The 21848-nt window shown below is 35.9% G+C and overlaps 1 protein-coding gene across 3 annotated transcripts in view; it reads left to right on the forward strand.

Moving 5' to 3' along the window:
- CLSTN2 (calsyntenin 2) overlaps nt 1-21848 on the forward strand; it is a 387192-nt gene that overhangs the window by 336378 nt on the left and 28966 nt on the right. For all 3 annotated transcript variants that reach the window (XM_054835708.1, XM_054835709.1, XM_054835710.1), the window contains exon 9: nt 18305-18467. In XM_054835708.1, coding sequence (XP_054691683.1) covers nt 18305-18467 — 163 coding nt within the window. The remainder of the gene's footprint in view (nt 1-18304; nt 18468-21848) is intronic.

Consider the following 21848-nt stretch of genomic DNA (forward strand, 5'->3'; position numbering starts at 1 on the left):
CTCATGCCCATAATTTGAAAATCAGAATACAAATAAGTCTTTTTTAGTACCCAGAAGAAATGCAAATGTTTCTTTTCTGTAATTTTTTTCAATATGTCGTACTCTAATTTTAAGGTACGTTAGTAATTTCTATAGCCAGTGATGTTCTGCTTTTAACCTAATGTGCAACAAGAATGCTACATATAAATTAACGATTCCTGCGCACCAAGGGATGGGTGGGTGTACGCTTGCTGTGCGCTTGAGGGAGAACACAGCCCCACACGGGTGCTCTCATAGATTCACTTTGATAGTTGGTTGCCTCAGAGAATTGCCTTTTCTCTGATAATAAATTAGCTGTGCTTTCAGCTGTGATTTTGGTGTGACAGATATAGTGCAAATGTGTTCTCAGACTGAGGGCATCCTGTTTTCACACCCTTCAGACATGTTTAGTCATCATCAGGAAACACTTGATACACAAGCCCTTTGAGGAGCATCAGAATCTTTTCCTGTAGAGTTAAAATGTGAGAGGATAAAAAGTGTTAAATGAAAAAATAATACTTAAAGCTTATGATTCAGAAGATGCTTGGTCATATTTCAAGAGTAAGGGTAAATATTAGAGAGCAAAAAAAATCTCAAAAGGAGATACAGATCTCCTTTATACACCTCCAGGTACAGATAGACAAGAGGTACAGGATTACATATCAAAACACGTATTCTGCATATATTCTTGGGATTTAAAATTATTTTCTTCATAAAAGGCAAACCTGAGAATATTTTTTTTTTTAAAGCAAAGTCTTATTTTATGCCACCCATTAATATCTGTAAGTCTGCTACTTATCTGAGTAAAAAGGAGAGGGAGACATTTTTGTGTGAACTTAATTTCCATAAAGTTTTCTGTAAAAATTTACCAAAAACCTCAGCCATCTGACATAATTTTTGTTCACAGTCTAGAAGTTAGGTTTCAGAAAGAACATGAGTCCACATATTTCCTGTGCAACGGCATAAAGTAGCTGAGGCTTGGTGGTGCTACAGGGGCTATTAATAACAAACCAAGTAGAGCAATCGCCAACCTCAGGCAAATAAAGTAAATTCTGAGATAGTAGTGTAATGATGCATGGGTATCATTCATTGATATTTCAAATATTCTTCAGTTGCTGAGTGTAATCTACCTATACGTCATGCTGTACACGCATAAACCCAATTCTGATCTCAGTTTCATTGTTTAGAAGGAAGATAAAAGGTCACACAGCTGAAAATGTGTCTCATGCATGCAAAATTCCTAATTTTAATAGCTGTCGTATATAGGGAATGACAAAAGTTCTGTATCTAAGACTGGAATTGGACCTTGTGTATTTTCACTTATCTTTTGGAGTTATCTACTTTTATAATGATTTATGGGATTTATGGTCTTGATAACAACAGATAGGCTAAATCAGAATTCTTTGGGGCATTTTGTTGTATAAGATGTATGTTCACTTTATGGTACACAGGAAAATTATTGGCTACAGTTACTTTTACTATTTATTTGACTTCCCTCTGTATGGTCATAATTACTGTTTAATATATAATCTGAAGAATGCTTATCGGTGCATGATCACTTCATAGATATGCATGCTTAATCTGTTTCACAAATTAATTTTTGGGTTCAGCACACTATCTTTGAATAGGGCACAAGTGATTTCCAGTCCCTGAACGGAATACAGCAGCAAACACTGAAATGGTGTTGTGGATCATGAATTGAAGAGTACTTAACAAAAGAAGCAATGCAAATTCAATCTCATCCTCTCCATGAGGAGTAGTAACTTTCAAAAAACCATAGAGCTGGCTCCTGAGTCTGACTGAGAGTGTTGGAAGGGAGAAAAGTAGCAGTGAAGCAACAAGATGTGTTGAATATGAAGATCTCTGAATTGTACAAGAGAGAAATACAGCTAGAGCTTCAGTTCTTGCTGTGAAAACATAAAAACGAAAGAACTACTGGAAGATGCAGAGACAAGGGAGGAAAAGGATGACCATAGCTGGGAAGAAGGAGGAAATGAGTATAGAAAGTGAAGAGAGGTTGATGCTGCCATATAAATGTCTGTGCTTTGTTTCCAAAGAATATTTTTTTTTACTGAAGAATCACATGATATCAGTTTGGGGAAAGTAAGCTGTAGTGCTGAGATACCTGAGGAAAACTGAACCACTTAGTATCTGCCATGCCTTCTCTTCATTGTGAAGTTGCCATCAGCAGAATCGCAGCAAAATGAGACGGAACAAAACTGCAGATAAATAAGCCTTTATTTATTTTTGGCATTCAAGAAATCAAAAAGAAGTATTGGATGGGTAGTTTCATTTTGAGGGATATTTTATTTTCAGCATTCTGCTGTGAGGGACAAAGTTTTCATCCCAAATTACCTTCTGACCCTGCCAAAGGTTCTATGTATGTTAAGCGGGAATATCTGCTCTTGTTCCACATGAATTGGTTTGAGTCTATTATAATATACCTCACGGGATCATATTGGACTTTTTGTCCTCAATATTCAGATTTTGTTTTCCTCTTTTTTCTTTAAAAAAGTGATATACCATTTTGAAAACACCTGAACCATCTTTACTACATTTTGGCAAGCATAAAAAGGTGTAATCCTCATTGTTCTTTCTTTTTTTTCTTTTTTTTTTTTTTTTCTGTAGAACCAGTTGTCCCATTTCTAGCAATAGTACTTTTATCTTAGGAAGATGTCTGTAATCCAGCAGCCATTTTCCAATCAACAAAGCAGTGCTTCACAGGCAAAATTTCAACGAGCTCAACTGTGAATAAAGGTTTGAACTTTTGGATAATTACTTTAATGATATCCATAAAATTTTTAGAGTTTGTGCACCACTGATATTGAAAATTTCTTCCCACTGTCTATTTGTTTCATGTCCTAACATCAACCCAGAACTATTCTGGGATGCAGGCCCTCAATGCTGACTTGTTTCCTCCCTTGAAAGCACTAAGAACATGATTGTGATTAGTACTGGAAGCAAGCTATACACTGACTAAATAACAACATTCTCTGGCAAAGTCACAAATATAGCTGATACCTAATTACCTCTGTATGGTATATAACATATAATCAGCCTGTCTGCAAAATGCCAGCTGTGTAATTAAAGGCCCAGCAGTTACCATTTTAGTAAAGAGACTATGCATAATATTTGGGTTGTGTAATTTCCTGACTTATCTTTGAGTATAAATACAGAAGCATGGATATACAACCATTCTTCACTTTACAGAAATTATTACGCTAGCCAAATATGACTCATTGCCACCTTTTATCTGCAATAAAAACAAAATAGCATTTGCTTTTCTCTGCATTATGTCCTAATTACATGCTGGAACTGAAGTAAATACAACACTAATCTGTATGGGGAAGGAGCATCTATTTCTTATGTGTCTTTCTGCAGTTATAGCTACCTCCATCTCAGACTACAGCAATATTCAAAATGATTACAGTAGTGGGCTCCCATATGAATAACACTAAGTGATTCTCTGGAGATATCCTCTCAATGTAATGTGAGAGTTGCGTAAGAGCAGGAATTCTTTTATCTCTGGTTTGCACAGTGCACTTTCAACACAGCAAATATCTTTCAAGTAAATCACCTTTCCCAAAATGTGGAAATTGTGAAAGGATGTTCAATGGCTGTGTCAGTTCTACCTTCCTTTATTGAGTAGATTCAAAGCAACCCTTGCAAGTTTTCAAGCAGTGTCAACACTTCCTTCAGAGATAACGAGCCTTTGAAGAGGGATTTGCCAGGTGATGGAAAGCCTTCAAAGAGCCAGCAGTACCATTTTCAGCAACAGAGAGGTCATTAGCCCAGGGGAGTATTCTGGTGGGCTTTCTTCTGTGTGTAGACTACCCATCCCAGCAATCCTGGTATTTTCCAGGTGGTAGGTGAGAACTGAGGTATCAAGACTGGATATTTATTTCATGAATGAAAAATAGCACATGGGACTTCCAGTGGGATTTTAATAGATAAGGGGGGTCCAGTGCTTCGGTCTAACAGTGTGAGTGATGCGTGTGGATGGAAATGTGTGAGAGGTGGAGGAGAAGAGAGGAGGTCTCTTCAGAATTTGGTTTTCAGAGCTGAGCCCGAGTGTTCTCCTCAAAAGCAAACAAGCCACAACTAGCCTGTTTGCTTTGTCTCTGGAGTGTAGTTTGCATTAATCACATTCTCTGCACCTTCGTAACATGTCTAAATAACTGACTGAAACAAGCATTATGTTTGTTCAGACATCGACAGCAAGGGAAGGATATATCATCCTAGTTTGAATAGTGACAACCTCCTTTTTCTTCGAGCAACCTCCTTACTCTTGGAGAGAAAAAAACACTGTTACTGAATACCCTTCAGGAGTATGGCCAGACTTCTCAGCTGCCTGAAATCTCAGTCCTTGGAGCAGCAGGTAGTCAAGGTGCCTGACTTTAACATTTGAGTGTTAGTGTTTCAGCCAGGTTTTTAGAAAGCAAACTGAAAAAAACCAGTATATTAATATTTGAAAGGTAATTGCAAAGGATAGGAGGGCTTGTTTTGTATTAAAATTAATAGTTTTTTCTGGTTTCTTTTTTTTTTTATTAAATATGTTAGGGTACTGAAAAGTATTTCCTTGGTTTTCTGGCAAATAATAGATGTTTCAGGAGGCTAGTTAAATGTGTATTTCATTTAGTTTATGACCTGAACTCCATTTGCAGACCATATGTATTACTGAACCCTCTGAAGAGTAAAAAATATGTTCATTGCAAATCTCTTAATAGAAATATCTAACAGGCAGAATCCCTGCACATATCATCTGAGCTGAAGGCAGATCCCAGAGATCAGAGAAAGTGGTTTAAATTCCAGATAAGATTCAAAGATGAATGATGAGGCCTCATGAGAGAAATAAAGTAGAATTCTACACATGCTGTCTTGAGATGGGAATAAACCTGCAGACCACAAGCTCATTTCAACTATCTTCGAAGATAGTTTGCTTAAAAGCCCACACTTCTTTTCAATTTTGGTTATACATCCATTTTAGAAAGGACATTGATAATGCAAGAATGTAAGGCTAATACAATTTGGACCTCAATGTACATGAAAATGTTATCCCAAATCGATTTGATCACTTGTCATTGATGTATTTATGGTCATAATGTGTACCTTTGGGAAATTGTTTCATGCTTTGTAAAAGATTAATAATCAAAAATCAAAAATTTAATTGAAAACTTTAGTAAAAGAATTTCAGTCAGATTTCAGGTCTCAGGCTATGAAACAAATGAGGTATTTGGTATATTTCAGTGAGGTAGGAGGTCAAAGGATCTGGTGTGGTGGGTTTTTTTTCCTTAATGTTGTTCTTACTAGTTAAGTGGCAATAATGTGTTCAGTTTGTGGATAATTCTCAAAGATATTATTTCCCTAAGACTTTGCATTTTAAAATGTCTGATCATATATACAGACATTTGGATATATAAGGTTTATAGGAGTTTCTGTAATTTAAAGTGATGTTTAACAAAAAGTTTATACTGACAAATCATAGCGTAGATCAATATCTAGCATATAAATAAATAAAATCATATAAACCCTTTAAAGTTGGAAGCAGAAAATTAAACTTGTAATATTTATTCTGGCTAAGCTTTTGGTTGTTCTTTTTATTCCTCAGATTCAATTAGGTAAGGGTTGATTCAACTTGTTTTAAAATAATGTTATCCTGTTTCATTATTAGGTAGAAAGCGCATTCATCTCCAACTATTGATGATTCTTTCCATTTAGAAAGAAGCTGTTTCCCACCCTGATAGGACCAAGGAAATACCTTACTGAGCCTGACAAGCTGCAGTATTTCATGGTGGGAGGTATAATGCCTTTCTCCCCTTTCTTTTCCTACTCTCTGCAGCAGCAGATTTCAAAGGGTAAATCTATGCTGACAGTGGCCATACTGCATTTCTGAAGCAAAGTTCTTTGCATTATCCTTAATAGTTTTATTTATTCTTTTATATGTGCAGGTAACTCATTAGTGCAATGTTGGTATGGTCTGCAAATAAATAGCAGTAACCATCATATTAACTGCTAGATCTCAGGGCACCTTACAAAGACCATCAGCATAACTGTCCCCTTTAAAGTGGGAAACATTTGGGAAGAAGCGAGTGTGTCCAATAGAACACTGCTTTTAATTTGTCTGCTGGAAGGGTATGAATGGGTTGGATGATCTTTTGAATAAAATTGACAAAGAACATATTTCAAGTTCCCACATTAATAGAATTGGAGTATTATAATTATTTTCATCCATAAATATTTCATGTACACAAACTGATCAAATGCTAGTCTTGGTTTTTAAAAAACCCACATAGATTGCTTTTCTAGAACATCATCTGGCTTTGGTAATAGGAGGACCTTCCACTGGCCAAATATTGTTTCAAAAAGAGTGAATTCTTCTTGTGCCAAGACTGATTTTTCAAGTATACTTAAAATTTTTCCAAATAATTAAAAAGGGGTAAAAGAGAAGCTGATGGCTTATTTGAAAATGACATGAGGTTAGCATTCCTCATTCTTGTTTTAGCATTATTTAAACACTTTTTAAAATTAATCTTAGACTGTAGCTTATATTACTCACTGATGTGAAGAAGGTGGTAAAGCATGGACGTATAGGGTATCAATGAGTTTGGTGGTTCCTGTATATGTTTGTTGGGGGTTTTTTTATTACTGACTTAGCACCACAAATTAGCTAAAAGCAAATAATATGAATGAGATTTAAAATTTGCTAAGTATTCATTTTATATTATTTTTTAAAATACAGATTTATAAGCCTTAGTAATAAACTTTATAGTATGTAGTATTTCAAATGGGTCCTAGTTCTCCTGAGTTTAGTGGCATCCATTAATGTATTTTCTCCTGAAATATATAAAATATTTGTTTCTGTAAGATATTTGCCAGAACTCCATATCTGCTTTAGTGTATTTTTGAGCAGAAATTGCAGAGGAAATGTTATGTAGTCTCATACTATTAGCGTATATTTAGGTTTGTGCAGTATGTATAGAGTTCCTATCTAATGATAAATAGACCTCTTAGCCTTCTCTAACCTGAAAGCATTACGTGATTTTTTTCCAGTAGTAATGCTACAAATACGGGAGTGCCACACTTAAGCTATCTTTTGGCATCTAAGACACGTTTAGTTTGAAAAATTGCAATAAGCATTATATTAGAGTCAGAAGCTGAGAAAGCTTGTTGTTACTGTATGGGATTGCACGTGGTGTAGTTGGATAATGCAGGACTTTATTTTTTGCATTTTGCTGAAATGGAATTGAAAATTTTATAATGGTTTATTGCTGTATACAGCTACATTAACTCTGAAATTGAACTTTTGTTATTGTATAATGAATGTAATCAGATGGTAAATGCATTTTTTTTGATCATACTATGTTCTCATTTTCAAGAGGTGAGATCAGGTTGGGGTCATTTCAGCCTAGCTCAAGACGCTAAATTTGGCCTCCATTTTAGCTGCCTAGTGTTGTCACTAAATGAGCTTTTGAAGATTTTCTGTTGATGAAACCTGAAGAGACTGGAGGTCTCTTTGAAAGTCTTCAAAATAATATACGTTTTTCTATTGACTCTACAGAGGATTTAGCTACCTGTTTCATGAAGAGGAGACACTTAAAATGCGCATCCAACTTTAACACCTAAATTAGGTAAATGAAATCATTGCCCCTTTCTCTAGCCCCAGGTGGCTTGTGGCCTGTATATTTATTTTATAATCCATAAAGACAAGAGAGAAGGAGCTATAAAGTGTATGGGTCAAAAATATCATCACTCAAAGAGATCAGAAAGCAGGTAATTGGTCATAATTGGTTATGGCCTTTAAGCATAAGATCAAAGGGAGATTTGTTGTCGTCTTTAGTGAAGTGAGATAAAAATGCAGAGCCTGCATTGTGTCTGCATGTTTACATTATATACCCTCATTTAAAGACCACCCCTCAGCTTAGCCTGGACAGAGGGGTGGCCCAATTCAGAACACCGTGTTCAAATAATGTTCACTAGGCTTATTTACTTGAGGGACAGAGGCAGAGACAGACATCAATGATCAGGAAAAATTTCCTTACTGATGAAGAATACTCCATATGTTACTTCCTCATCCCATAATAATGATCATTATAACAGTTTATACAAATTATTTTACCTTATATTACCTACCAAGACTTTGCTACTAGGTATCTGAAGGAATATTAATAATAATAATAATAAATAAAATTTTATTAATAACTTTAATAGTATAGTTAACAGTTTTCTGTTAGGTATGTTTCACTTCTGTAGTTTAGTTTCAATTTCAGTCCAACTCAGCTATTAAATATTTATTTTCTGAAATTGTATTTATTTTTGGGTACTCTGAAATTTATCTTTTTTGTTTTTTTTAGCATTTTTTAAATCGATTTGTTCTTATACAAGCTGTGAAAGTACCCTGAAGTCTTTACAACTAGAATAAGAGACTTACAACTGGTAGAATACTGCAAGCTGGTGTAAGAAAATATTTACATTGATGTGAGCTGTTTGGGGTTTATTCATTTTAGTGATTATAGCATGTTGACAGTTTGAAAACAAGATTCCCTTTTTATTTTAAAACATTGCAAATCCATAACCATTCTGCAAAACTGTTTTCAAATTTATTTCACTCTAGATTGTAACAAGAAAAAACAAAGTCTGCGTGTATATGTAAGTGTATGCATATTCATATATATTATTCATACATATATGTGTACAGCTAAAAGCTAGAAAGTATGGAAGCATTGAATTGTTTTTAACACATCCTTCCCCACCCACTCATATCTCAATTTTACAGTAATGTAAAAGTCTTTTTGGTACGGTACAGAGTAGTCTAGTCTCGTCTAAAAGTAAGACAGGAGAAGAATCTAGCCCGCTGAATCGCCAGATATATTTCAAGATAGAATGGTTTCTGATGGAAGAGGGCCAGCACTAATATCATGCAAGATCTTATCACGGGACTGCAAAATGAGAAGCTGAGACATGTCTCTGATTCCCTCCCCCCTTCTTTTTTTCAGTTGATGAATAGAAGGTTTTTTAACTCCTTTCAGTTTTTATACTCCAAAGGTTGGTTTGCAGAAGACTCAAATGTCACACGTGGTTGGAATAAAGTTGGCTTCATTAAATGATGGAGTAATAGAGTGGATATTGTGATTACAAAAGAGGGCACAGAATACTGTGATGAAAGACAGTGATCTACTCTGCCTGGCAGAATGCCAACAGCACAAGGGAGACTAAGAGAATCTATCTAGCAAAGAGGTCAATGCTACAATTAACATCCTCTCTCTAGCATATGGGGCAGGTAGTTTAGACAAAAACAGATAATAAATCTTGGAAAACTCAGCGTCCGATCTATATACTTAGCTCTTTAAAACTAATAATACACAAATCAGATTAAAACTAACTCACAGTAATAAAACGTCTGCTCCAGTTGCCACAGGGTGACTGCAGTGTCTTTGTTCACCCTCTTCTTTGAGATGAAAGACATTTGCTGTGTCAGTCAACCTCAAAATAAAATACACCACAGAGCTCTGTGAGATTCAGGTTTTTTATCTTAGGAAAATCAAAGATCAAAACATGTCTTACATCTGTAACTCTGGTGCTAAACACAGACTCACCTCTTTTAGGTGCTTGCTCTTCCTTCTACATTCATTTGAATGAACATGGAGGGGAAAGGGCTGAGGAGAGAGAGAGAAAGGATTGCTTTTATTTGTCACAACAAAGTAAATAGGTATTTCTGATAAAATGCAACAAGGCGTTTCCTATGGGAACATCAGTAGCTATAAAGAAGTATACTTGGCAAGCATGCTATATAAACGTATTTTCAGGAATTAGTTTTGGACCAATTGGTATTCTTGGGATATTTCTCAAGGAAAAAAAAATTGTTAAAAGATGGTACTTCCCTCGCCAAATTTTCTGAATGATTTATTGGACATCCACATTACTGTTTGACATGTTAAATAAACCATACTGCATAATGAATATCAGAACTCAGGGTATTCTACCTACATTCTATAACATATTCTACCTATGTTTTCTTAAGAATACCAAACAAATCTTAGGGCTGTTTCCTAAACAGTCTGTGAAAATTTGGGGTTTTTAAGTGAAAGTAAATGTCTAAATTGTATAAACATTAAGCAGAATTAAAAACATGGACTAGACAGTGAGTAAACAGTTGAAAATAGCAGTTTGGAAGAACTGTGATTGGGTGTGTACTTATTTGCATATAGCATTTACTTGAGTAAGGTACATGAGAAAATCCATTAGTTTTGTATTTGATATGCTGTACTGAATAGTTTATATTGAAATACTTGTTTTATAAGGCATACAAAGTATAATTTTAAAACAATCAGCATTAAATGGCATTCTTTTTTCAATTAGTGTGATTGTAAGGGCAAAGAAGGGCATCCCAACTCTTCACATCCTGTTCCTCTGTTTCAAAATATACTCTCATGGAAAATGTCTTCTGCTTTGCTTACCTTCCTAAATAAGGTGTCAGTGTAGTAACACCTGAAGAGAGTTTTAGGGCCCTTGTTGTCAGGGTTTCATATTGTCTGTCTATGGGCATGTAACTGGTACCTCATTTAGGAGCTAGGACTTGCTCCACTGTCAGTAGAGCCTCGACAATGAGATTCCTGTGGCTCTCGCCCACCTTAATATAATCCCAAGAGGTTTCTCTTCCTTTTATGCAGGCAACCAGAGGTAGGGAATACAGGTGGTGTTTCTGCTTTCCTCACTGAAAGTCCTATAAGGAAGCAATAACTTGCTTAAGAGTTGCATAAGGAGCAGGGGCGTCTCTCTTTTGCTTCCTTCTCTTGTTAATGTTCTTCTGATACCTAGTTGAAGTTACAGAAAAAAAGGATTAATTTGCACAATGTTCAATCTCCTTTATTCTAGGACTGATCATACACATTCCTTTACAACTGCAGAATTGCATGGCAATAAAAAAATGCACAGTTCAGAATATACGCTGCTTTAAGGTCTTTGAAAGCTAGTTTAAAAAAAAATAAAATGCAAATATAGAAGAATGTTTATTTAGTTTTTCAAATTCTCTCCCCATACATGGAGCTGACATAACATCAGCATACGTATTAGAGAAATCCAAGTTCCAATACAGATAGTGGCTATGGGAAAGCTTCCTCACAAAGGAGTACAAATTATGCTGTGTAACAACAACTACTGCTAACAATTGGAAGAGTGGTGATGCTCTAGTCTCATAAGCATAAAAGCACTGGTCCAGAGCAAAGCAACCTGGTTGGTGGTTTTTTTGGGGTTTTTTTAATTCTTTCACTGCCTACCACCAGCTGTCAGAATTCAGGAACTTGCCCAGAGAGACTTTGTGATCAAATTCAAGCAGGGCTATGCAGGCGAAGGTTCAAACTACAAGTTTTATGTGGAGGTTAAGTGTGCAACAGTATTATGGAAAAAAACCACTGAACTTGTAGATTGTGATGACACTTTTCAATGTATCACCCTTTAATTTAACTGGTGGGAGTATATTGATTCCTTCTTTTCCCATATAGAGTATATTCTTCTTCCAACCTGCTTTAATTACTACATACATACTGTCTTTATTGCCACTTCAGAGGCAAAGCATATTGATTTTACAGACAGGAAGAAAAAGTTTCATGTGAGGGAGCTGCTAAAGGATATATGTAGAAAGGAAAACCTAAAGAGAATATTTTTAAAAAACTCTGTACATAATATGAATATTTTAGAGCTTTATTTAAAATTTTCTGAAGAGGTTGTGGAGATATTTGGGGATATATTTGCAATCTGAACGGCTCCACTTAGTGGTCAATAATATACTGACCCTTTGCACGAATGCTTTAATCCTTTTCAGTTTCAGCAGTGCTTAGATGAAATGAAGGCAACACGTGGCAAATACCTGTCCTATGCACTGAGCCTATTACTGAGGTAGAATAAATAAAGCTACAAGACATAACGAGTTATATTACCGGATTAATTTGATTAGTCTGTGTTTGCACTTTGCTTTTGTTTATTTTCAGTAGCTCTTCCCCAAAATGAATATGCTGGCAGATTATACTGTAGCATAAAGCCAATTTGAAGTGCATATCTGTTGATTCTCACAAAAGCAAATTTTTATTATAAAGCCTGTGCATTTACAGCAGAAATATATTTTTGTTCATTACATTAGAAAACAGAAATGTGCTAGGTAACCCAGGTATCCAATGAAGTAAGCACATCCTGAATACTGAATATCTGCATACTGAATTGCATACTTGCAGTCTACTCTAAGACATTTTTAGCAGTATATCTTTTGTTCGTGGTGGTGTTGGGATAATTAAAAAAAAAAAAACAAACAAACAAAATAAATGCAAAAACATCATAAGGTGCTTATAGACAATGAGAAAAAGAGATAAAAAGTCAACTGTGTAACTTATTTCCCCTATATCACTTAATCAGCTTTTGCAGGTAGCTCAACTACTGAAATTTAAGGCAAAGATTTATTAGAAGAAATCAAAAGAGAGCAGCAGAGTTAGAGCAAAAGCAATGCCCTAAGGTATATTCTTTTTTTTTTTAACCTAACATGCTTTAATTGTAGAAGTCTGTGGATGAGAACTAACAATAGGAAAACAATTAAGATACTAAATGAATTTCTAAAGTAACAGATAAAAGCTCATTCAACAACATTTTTAAGGTTCCCGTTCATCAGAGACAACAGTTATAAACCCCAGAGTGGGACAGGAGAAAGCCTTTCCTATGCTCACCTTTGGATTGCCTTCACACAAAGCTCATCAGTCTTGTGCATAATGACTACACTGCCTAAAACTCTTAAGATATGCTATTTTTATTTTGCATATGTAAATATACAACATTTTTCTTTAAAAAAAATTGCAAATATGTGTAACTTTTTCCCTTTTACTTGAAATCCACTGCCAAATGTTTCCAAATTAATATCTTTTCCAGGTTTGCTTTCTTACAGTGGCAGTATTCCTTAGGTCCCTATTAAAGGTGTAATGAAGCCGTCTGTCAGGACCTTTGAGTTTCCCGTTTGTATGCAGTACAGTGCTTTCAGTGCTATAAAAGTATATCAAAAATGTATAATAAAGATATTTTGAAATATAAAAATATATACAAGATTTTCAATCAAATTATGTTTGAAACCATTTAAATGTCTATTTAGTGTCACCAACAGAAAAGAACAATGCCAAAATTTGTAAAATTTTACAAAGCTCTTTCAGAAAGGATTATTTTGGAGATGGAAAGAAAAATATGGTATTGTTTAAACTCAAAATAATATCCCTATCCCTATTCATATATCATCTGGGTTCTGTACTCTGAACAAGGGTAATGGGTGCTGTGCTTTGAAGCAGATTTACAAAGCTTGTGGCTCCTTTCATAGCAGGGCAGAAGGTTTGATCTGGGTGCTGTAACTGAGTGGATAAAGCTAACGCCTTTAAGCATAAGATCAAAGGGAGATTTGTTGTCTTCTTTAGTGAAGTGAGATAAAAATGCAGAGCCTGCATTGTGTCTGCATGTTTACAAAGTTTTCACAATGACGACTTCTCTCAGCTCTATCGAGACATGCTTGCAAATAAGGAAACTATTCCATTGTTAAGGTTTTTGTATAAGCACCGTACGTATTCTGTGCAGGAGCATACAAAGGATTTGAGGTAAATGTTTTCTTTGCTGAAGGACTGGCAGATTTATAAATGTAGTAAATGTACATCCAAACAGAAAGTGTTGCTGTTGATAGAAGCATAACAATTATTAATAATATTAACTATTAATTAATAAGCATGATAATAATTCAACCTCTTAATGAAGATATAGTGCACTGCAACTCTTTGGAAACAGTGGAAACAGTGCCTTCTTCACCTTCTGTAGGCTTTGCATTTTTCTAGATGTGCACAACCATTGGAGAGGACATTTTTGTACAGAAACAGTGACACACTAAGCATGACTAATTTTCTATTATGCTACTTTATGAAAATATGCAATTTATAATCCCAAGTGTGCTCCTGACCTCCTTACAAGCAGAGGTAAGTATTAGTATTCTAGCTGCTTTGGTATTGTAATCCCTTCTCCTCTATAGTCTTGATTATAGAGTATCCTAAATGTTTTACTTATTTAACTACTACCAAACAGCAGAAAGTAGTAGTAGTAGCTGTAAGCTGTAAAGTCCATGTTCTTATGTGTGCATGCCTAGCCCTTGTGTACCAACCTGTAAAAAGAGACATTTTGCAAACCAAGTCTGTTTCTCAGCATCATGTGCTTCTCAGACCAAAGTACTTTGGTTTCAGTCCGTTCCTAAGCTTTCCAATGTAAACCAGCAAAATCTCTGACATTCTTCATCAGAAAATGCTAACAGCTTTGATGTAGTGGGAAACTTTGTTCATAGGGATTTATATTAAGTCCGTTTTCATCTATTTCATAAAAGCATATTCCAATGCAATGGCTTGTAATCATCACTAAGACTTCAAGCTGGCTAATTCATTGTGATTTGATTAATACATTTTAGAGGCAGACTGACATGATAGAGTGATTAGACCAACCTAACCATCCGGCAATCTCTGAAAGCCAAGTTTACTCATCTGTAATTTTATCTCATTAGAATAGCTTTATAAATTAGATTTTTAAAACTAAAGTTCTTACTTGAGATGATTAAAATGTCTTTATTTGCCAAACTAGTATATTTTATAATTTTATTTTCCTGACTTCATGGCAATCATATTACATTCCATTGCCACTGTGGAATGCGTGTAGGGGAATAATTTGCTTCCGATGTTAAGAAGGTGAAGAAGGTGTCTGAAATGACAGTATAACAAATTACACTCCACAATTATTTATTTCATTATTTTGTTGCCTGTGAAATGGCCAGGCATGAAATACTACCTGCTGCTGAGTGACTGGGATGTATTCCAGAGTTTCTAAATAATTTCATTGCTTCCTTGTAGAATATTTGTTTTTACACAGGCACCCAGTACAGATACTTAAAGATCTTTTGGTGGAATATACGTGTGTCTGTGTACCCAAGCTGTATTGAAGTTGTATCGCAATTAAGCACCTGACCAAGTTGGGCATTTTTGAAATCTCAGGAAACATGAAGCTGAGATTTTAAGTGCCTAAATACACTTTATAATAAAACTTGATGTGTTTATGTGTTGAAATTTAAGGAAAAGCTTGCAAGTGATGGTTTGAGGACTTCACCAAGCTCTCTATACTTGCACTATCTTATGTTCCAGAACATAACAGAAAAAAAAAAAAAGGTTAGTAAGTACTTTGTCTAGTGTGGACATCTGCAGTTGGATGCATTTTTCTTGGAAGCAGTCAAGTTGCTGGAGTCTTAAACTGTGGAATTTATGTAATCTTCTGTTTAAAGAAAGCATTTTCTTTAAAAAATATAACTGCCCTATTGGTCAGTCAATAGAGTAATCAGACTCACTACACATTATCATGCTCTTTGTGTATATGATGTTCAAAATGTTTGGCTTTGCTACATTAAAGTGCTCTTGCTTTGATTAAATATGAGAGGGATTACTCATTTAATAGCACTTGGGGCACGCCAACTAATGAAGTTTAGGGTTGCAAAAAAGAAATACTCTGGGACAGTTCTCTGAAAAGTGTCAAGTATTAATGTCTGTAGTTTTTGTTATGCAAGGTCTCAAAGCCAGGCACATCATTTTGTTTTATATAAAATGTCTGTCTCACGTGCTATAATGCATCACGTTCTAATGACCAGGTCAGGCAACTTGGCCAGCTGTTTTTCCTTGAAAGGGAGGACCGCATAATACTATTTGTGATTGCTGTTTGTTCAATAAAGTTTTCAGCCTTCCAATTTATTTACTTTCGATTTTGGTTTCAGTTCATGTAACCTTCAGAAAATATTTGTGCTGTCTAGTGCTTACAAAAGGAAGGCTCTAGCAGCCCCTTGCTTCATTTATCTCTTGCTGTGGAGCTATGATGTCTACAATAATAAATGTATCCGTTTGAAATAGAAGTGATTAACTTCTTGTTGAAATGTCTTCTGGAACAAAACATTAGCTTTTGCTTTCAAAGGGCAGGTATTGCAGCAGATGGCACTTAACCTGGCCAAGGACAAAGTGTTATGTCTAAACATCACTTTTCTGCTTGCCTTGCAGCAAGGATATCTGCATTCAAGCACTTCCGTTTCTTAATACATCAAAACAAGTATCTCTACAGAATTGAAAGTGGCATGATTGTAACTATTGTCTTAGTGTTAAAAACAGCCCACCCATCCTACCGATTTGCTGTGATTTATTCCTTTGAACTTTTAAATCTGAAAGATACAACAAAGGAAAAAAGAATTGGGCAGGCATTGATATTTACACACTAGACTTCTGTCTTCAGAGGCCCTGATTCGGCTAGCTGTACATTTCTGAACTAAACCCGAATTTGACCATCTGTATTGGGTTTGTGTGGCAAGGTGTTGATAATGGGGGCCAGGCAGGCTACAGAGGCGGCTTCTGTGAGAAGCTGCCGGAAGCTTCCCCCAAGTCCAATAGAGCTCATGCCAGCTGGCTCCAAGACGGACCCGCCATTGGCCACGGCTGAGCCCATCAGTGATGGTGGCAGCGCCTCTGGGATAACGGATTTAAGGAGGAGGAAAAAAAAAAAAAACACCAAGAGCAATTGCAGCCAGCTAGAGGACAGAATATGTGAGAGGAACAGCTCTGCAGACGCCAAGGTCAGTGAAGAAGGAGGGGGGGGAGGTGTTCCAGGCACTGGAGCAGAGATCCCCCTGCAGCCCCTGGAGAAGACCATGGTGAGGCAGGCTGTTCCCCTGCAGCCCATGGAGGTTAATGGTGGAGCAGATATCCACCTGCAGCATGTGAAGGACCCCATGCCAGAGTAGGTGGATGCACCCAAAGGAGGCTGTGACCCCATGGGAAGCCTGCACTGGAGCAGGCTCCTGGCACGACCTGTGGAGAGAGGAGTCCATGCTGGAGCAGGTTTACTGGCAGGACTTGTGACCCTGAGGGGGGACCTACACTGGAGCAGTCTTTTCCTGACGGTCTGCACCCTATGGAAGGGACCCACACTGGAGAAGTTTGTGAAGAACTGCAGTTTGTGGAGGACTGTCTCCTGTGGGAGGGACCCCACACTGGAGCAGGGGAAGAGTGTGAGGAGTCCTCCCCCTGAGGAGGAAGGAGCAGCAGAGATGACATGATGAACTGACCACAACCCCCTTTCCCCATCCTCCTGTGCTGCTTGGGGAAGTGAAGTTAAGCCCAGGAAGAAGGGAGGGATGGGGGGAAGGTGTTTTAAGATTTGGTTTTATTTCTTATTACTCGACTCTGATTTGTTTGGTAATAAATTAATTTCCCCAGGTCGAATCTGGTTTGCCCATGACAGTAATTGCCAAGTGGTCTTCCTGGTCTTATCTCGACCCACGAGCCTTTCATTATATTTTCTCTCCCCTGTCCTCCTCATTGAGGAGGGCAGTGACAGAGTGGTTTTGGTGGGCACCTGGCATCCAGCCAGGGTCAACCCACCACACTATCCTGCAGTAATCCGTGGTTGTCCAGATCAGAAATTTGTATGAGATTTGACACTGATATTGTCATCTTGAAAGTATATTCTAACTGTGGCCATTGCTTTTCAAAACCGATGTATATCAGTGAAACCATATAGATCCTCATTTTGCTGACTACCTGGGGAAATGCTCAAGGCCAAAAGATGGAGCATGGAGAAGATTTGGGTTTCCTGCCCAAATCAGGTAGACACGCAGACTACTTGTCCATCTATGTGTATGCAGAGAACAACGGAGGTCCTTCTAGCAGTGTGGAGGTCCTGTTGCATTGTATAGGACTTTCTAAGTACTAACATAATACGTTAATAATGATGATTGAATCAAGTCATTGATAATAACTCATTGATCTAGTGACTAAGTACTGTATATTTTCTTAACTTGAAGCTAATAGGGATACCCAGTAGCTATGCTGATGCATCCCAAGTATGCATCTCTTACATTGGTTTGTATTCTCAAAAGTTGATATAGACATTAAGAAACTAATATTATGTATTACAAATGTGAAAATACAGACCAAATAGTCTGATTTTTCTAGTTTATCCATGCCTTGTTTTCAAAGACTGTGTTTTCAGATACCTCTATCAAATATATTCTGCATGTATACCACAAGTATTTATCAGCCTTGGTTTACACTTTCATTAATTTTAGTGATGTATAAATTGCAATAATGTTATTTTTTTTCTATGAGTGTAATTTGGAAACAATATAATTTAAAAAATGTATAGGATATAAAAATTAGTCACTTGACAATAAGTGCTAATTAATATTTTTCTCTTGCATTTTGTCTTTCAGATTTGTGATAAAGAATGGCATTACTACGTTGTCAATGTTGAGTTTCCTGTTGTTACCTTATACATGGATGGAACAACGTATGAACCTTACCTTGTGACCAATGATTGGCCTATCCACCCTTCACACATAGCCATGCAGCTGACAGTTGGTGCTTGTTGGCAAGGTAATATAACAGCAAATAGTAGACAGAAGAATTGTGAATTCAGACCAAAAAGAATCTTATTTGTCTCAGTGATTGTATAGTAAATAAATTCCTAAAAGGTTCATGGCATAAAATCGGAAGTAAATCCAGAGTTAATAATGAATCAAGTCCAAGGATAAAAATGGATGGGACATTAACAGGCTTTGCATTTCCATCATCTAAAGAAATGTTGAATACAGTTTGTGTATTCAATGTGAAAGATTATCATCTTTATCTTTTGTCTTCACTTCTTTTGTTTTCCTTGTTCTCCAACTTTAAGCAAACAATCTAAATATTACTGTAAAGAACTCCAGCTATCTTCTTCCAGTCTCTGGCTCAAATTTCTTTTACAAGTCATGGCCAGAGCCTGCGGTCTTCACATTGGCTATATAACAACAGTGGTTCCACTAATTTAATTAATTCACCCTGTTATAGATCAGATGTAAAAGTGAAAGTAAAATAAAACCAAAAGTCACAACCCCAGAACCATATTTGAATAGGCCTTTGCTTAAATGTTAGTTTTTCCTGTTTTCTACTCTTAATAGTCCCACTCTCATTCTTTTGTCTCATCTTTATGCGACTGTTGGGGCTTTTTTTCTATTTTCTGCCTTACACCTGAAGCAGTCCTCTTTTTCTGCTCGTCTGCTCTTGTAAAGTTGCCTCCATTACCCTTCCATGTTGAATTTCTATTTATGCGTTGTCTTGTTTTCACTTAAGTATGAAGTGAAGCAAACTGTATAATTAGGAAAAATGCTTTAACACAGATTGTGTTTCTTCCCCACTCTTTAATGCTGACTCACTTTTCTGTTATTATCTTGTCTGCCAGTTTGATCTCTGCTCATTTACAATATGTTATCTGTGAAATTTGGACATCTTATGCATGGCAGAGCTGGTTCAGTGTAAATAGTATTAGAAGCAAATCCAGCTGTTAGATTATGAACACCTTGGGGTAAAGATCCAATCTTTACCGTGATGACAACATGCAGAATAAAGCCACACTAATCCTGGTTTGATAAGTTTTGAATATTGATCACTAAGATAACTATTATGATAGCTAGCTAATCAGCAGGACACTAATCCCATGTATTTGTCAAAGTATAGACTGATTCTTGTCCTACTGGTATTTGCATGCATAGGCTTCTGTCTCTATAGGATGATCTGTGGGTGTATTGGAATTTTTCATTGATGTTAAATATATAATAGAATACATTTAATTTTACTGTAAGGTGTTAATATTTTGAGAGAATGTTATTCCTTTTTTAGCTAAAAATTCATAGTGAAAAATGTGTGAAACTCTTCAGAAACCAGAACTTTGGTTTAGTAGTTTAGTGGGACAGATAGCTGACAAATACCAATTTGATTTATATGAATTTTCTTTGAGTTTTATCTGTTTGAGTTTTTTCCTTATGTAGTGTTGGTGAAGTATTTTTAAATCAAAGTTCCAGAGTTAACAAATGCAGATGTAATTTGTGAATGGAATAAATTCAGTTCTTTCTAGACATGAGCAAATGCCATAGAGATTGTGAATAATCATTGAGCATTGTCTTCTGAAAAATCAGCATGTCGCAGTAGCTGTGCTAAAGAAATTCTATTTTAATCTGTTATTTCATGTGTATTTCTAGGTTTTTCTGCATAGGTCTACATAAATATTTTTGTATTACCTCTGCCTCTTTATTTCTTCTTTATGTCATACACTGGTTGTATCACACTCTAATAGCAATCTTGAGGGATTTTTTTTCCCTAAAAGTCTCAGTATTGGTGGGAATCCAGTGCCCTCAGCCCTCACCTGAATCTCATGTTAATCATAATGCAGGTGCCAAGTTCTGAGAACTGTGGAGTAGTAACTTCATCTGTGGAACAAGCAAAAGTTATGCCACTTTTGCCACACTGCTGCATCTGTGGGTTTCATCTACCTCCAAGGCAGCTGAATACAATAAGAATTAATCTTGTTTCATTTGCATCTTTGTCTCTTTATCTCAGTTTGTTAAGAGAAAGAATTAAGGTAAAACTTCCCATATAGGCTCACAATAAATTTAGACCACAGACTATATTAGTATTTAAGCTGTTAAACAAATAGAAAGTTGCAATTGTTTTCAGATATTTTAGCTTTGCTGTGAATAATTTGATGGCTTAATGAATAACCATTCAAGGTAAGAGTCTTCTTCCTTTTTTCCTGATTTAAACTACTGAAATTTTACCTATTGCTGCTGTCACTATTTACTGCAAGATTACGTTATTGTTATTTTAATAGTGTTAGAATTGGAGCTCATCAAAAGTAGAAACAAATTTTCCATCTCATGAAAATGCCAAGATTTAGCTAAGATAGTGTGCTAAAGATCCTGATAAACTATCATGTGTCAGGCAAAAAGGTGAACTTTTAATGCTTCTATGAAACACGATTTCAAGATAATGCTTTTGGCAAAGCTTATCTTTTGATAAGTTTGTTTTGATCACCTCAAACCATTTTAGATTAGTGCTATGGAAAGTCACTTTGTTAATAAGATTCAGCGCCGTTTCAGTCAATCAAATTGTAATTATTCAATATATAAACCCAATGTATTCAATTTAAAAAGTTAATTTTTAAAATTTATATATTTTAAAAAATATAGTTAATCTATCAAATGAATAATTTGACTGTAAATAGTTCCAGTGAAACTTTTAACTGGGTCTACTTAGGAAAATACATTTTGGCCAGTAAGAATAGTCTAAACCTTTATATTTTCAAGGATTAGAAAACTGCTTTACAACCATCTATGATTTATTTCAGTAAAAATATGCAGTGATTTTGGTGTCATAAGCCATTCAGGGAAGTCCTTGTTAAGAGGATATGAGGAGTTTCTAGCTCCGGTTTGCTCAGAATATTTCCTCCCCTTTTCATCAAAGCACTGGCAGAATAAGAACACAAGCTCTAACCTCTTCCTTCAAAAAGGACATGACTTTTTTTTCTGTCTTTACTAAACCATTTTATAGTTCTGAGTATCCAGTATCCATTTATCAAAGTCAAATTATTTGAAAAACAATCTCACCTCAGACAACTAAATGAACCAGAAGAAATAACATTCCTTTTTCTTACCACACCAATTCTGATTTGCTCACAGCAAAAAGTAAGTCATCATGACTGTGGGGCAGCTTAAGAAGTGGTGGAGAGCAGGAAGAGTGTATCTAGAGGGCGAAGCAAAAAATCAAGAACAAAAATAATTGTAATTTATTCTGATAGCCCTAATAGTAAACACTGCTACTGCTATGAAGGATTTACCCTTTCATAAATGACAATTTTCAGTTCTGGTCTGGAAACTGGGAATTGTTCTGCTGTTTCTCGAGGAATCTGAGAATCTTCCAGTTTATGAAAGAAGTCTCTTTGAG

This window comes from Grus americana, chromosome 9 (assembly GCF_028858705.1).
Source record: "Grus americana isolate bGruAme1 chromosome 9, bGruAme1.mat, whole genome shotgun sequence".
NCBI classification, from domain to species: domain Eukaryota; kingdom Metazoa; phylum Chordata; class Aves; order Gruiformes; family Gruidae; genus Grus; species Grus americana.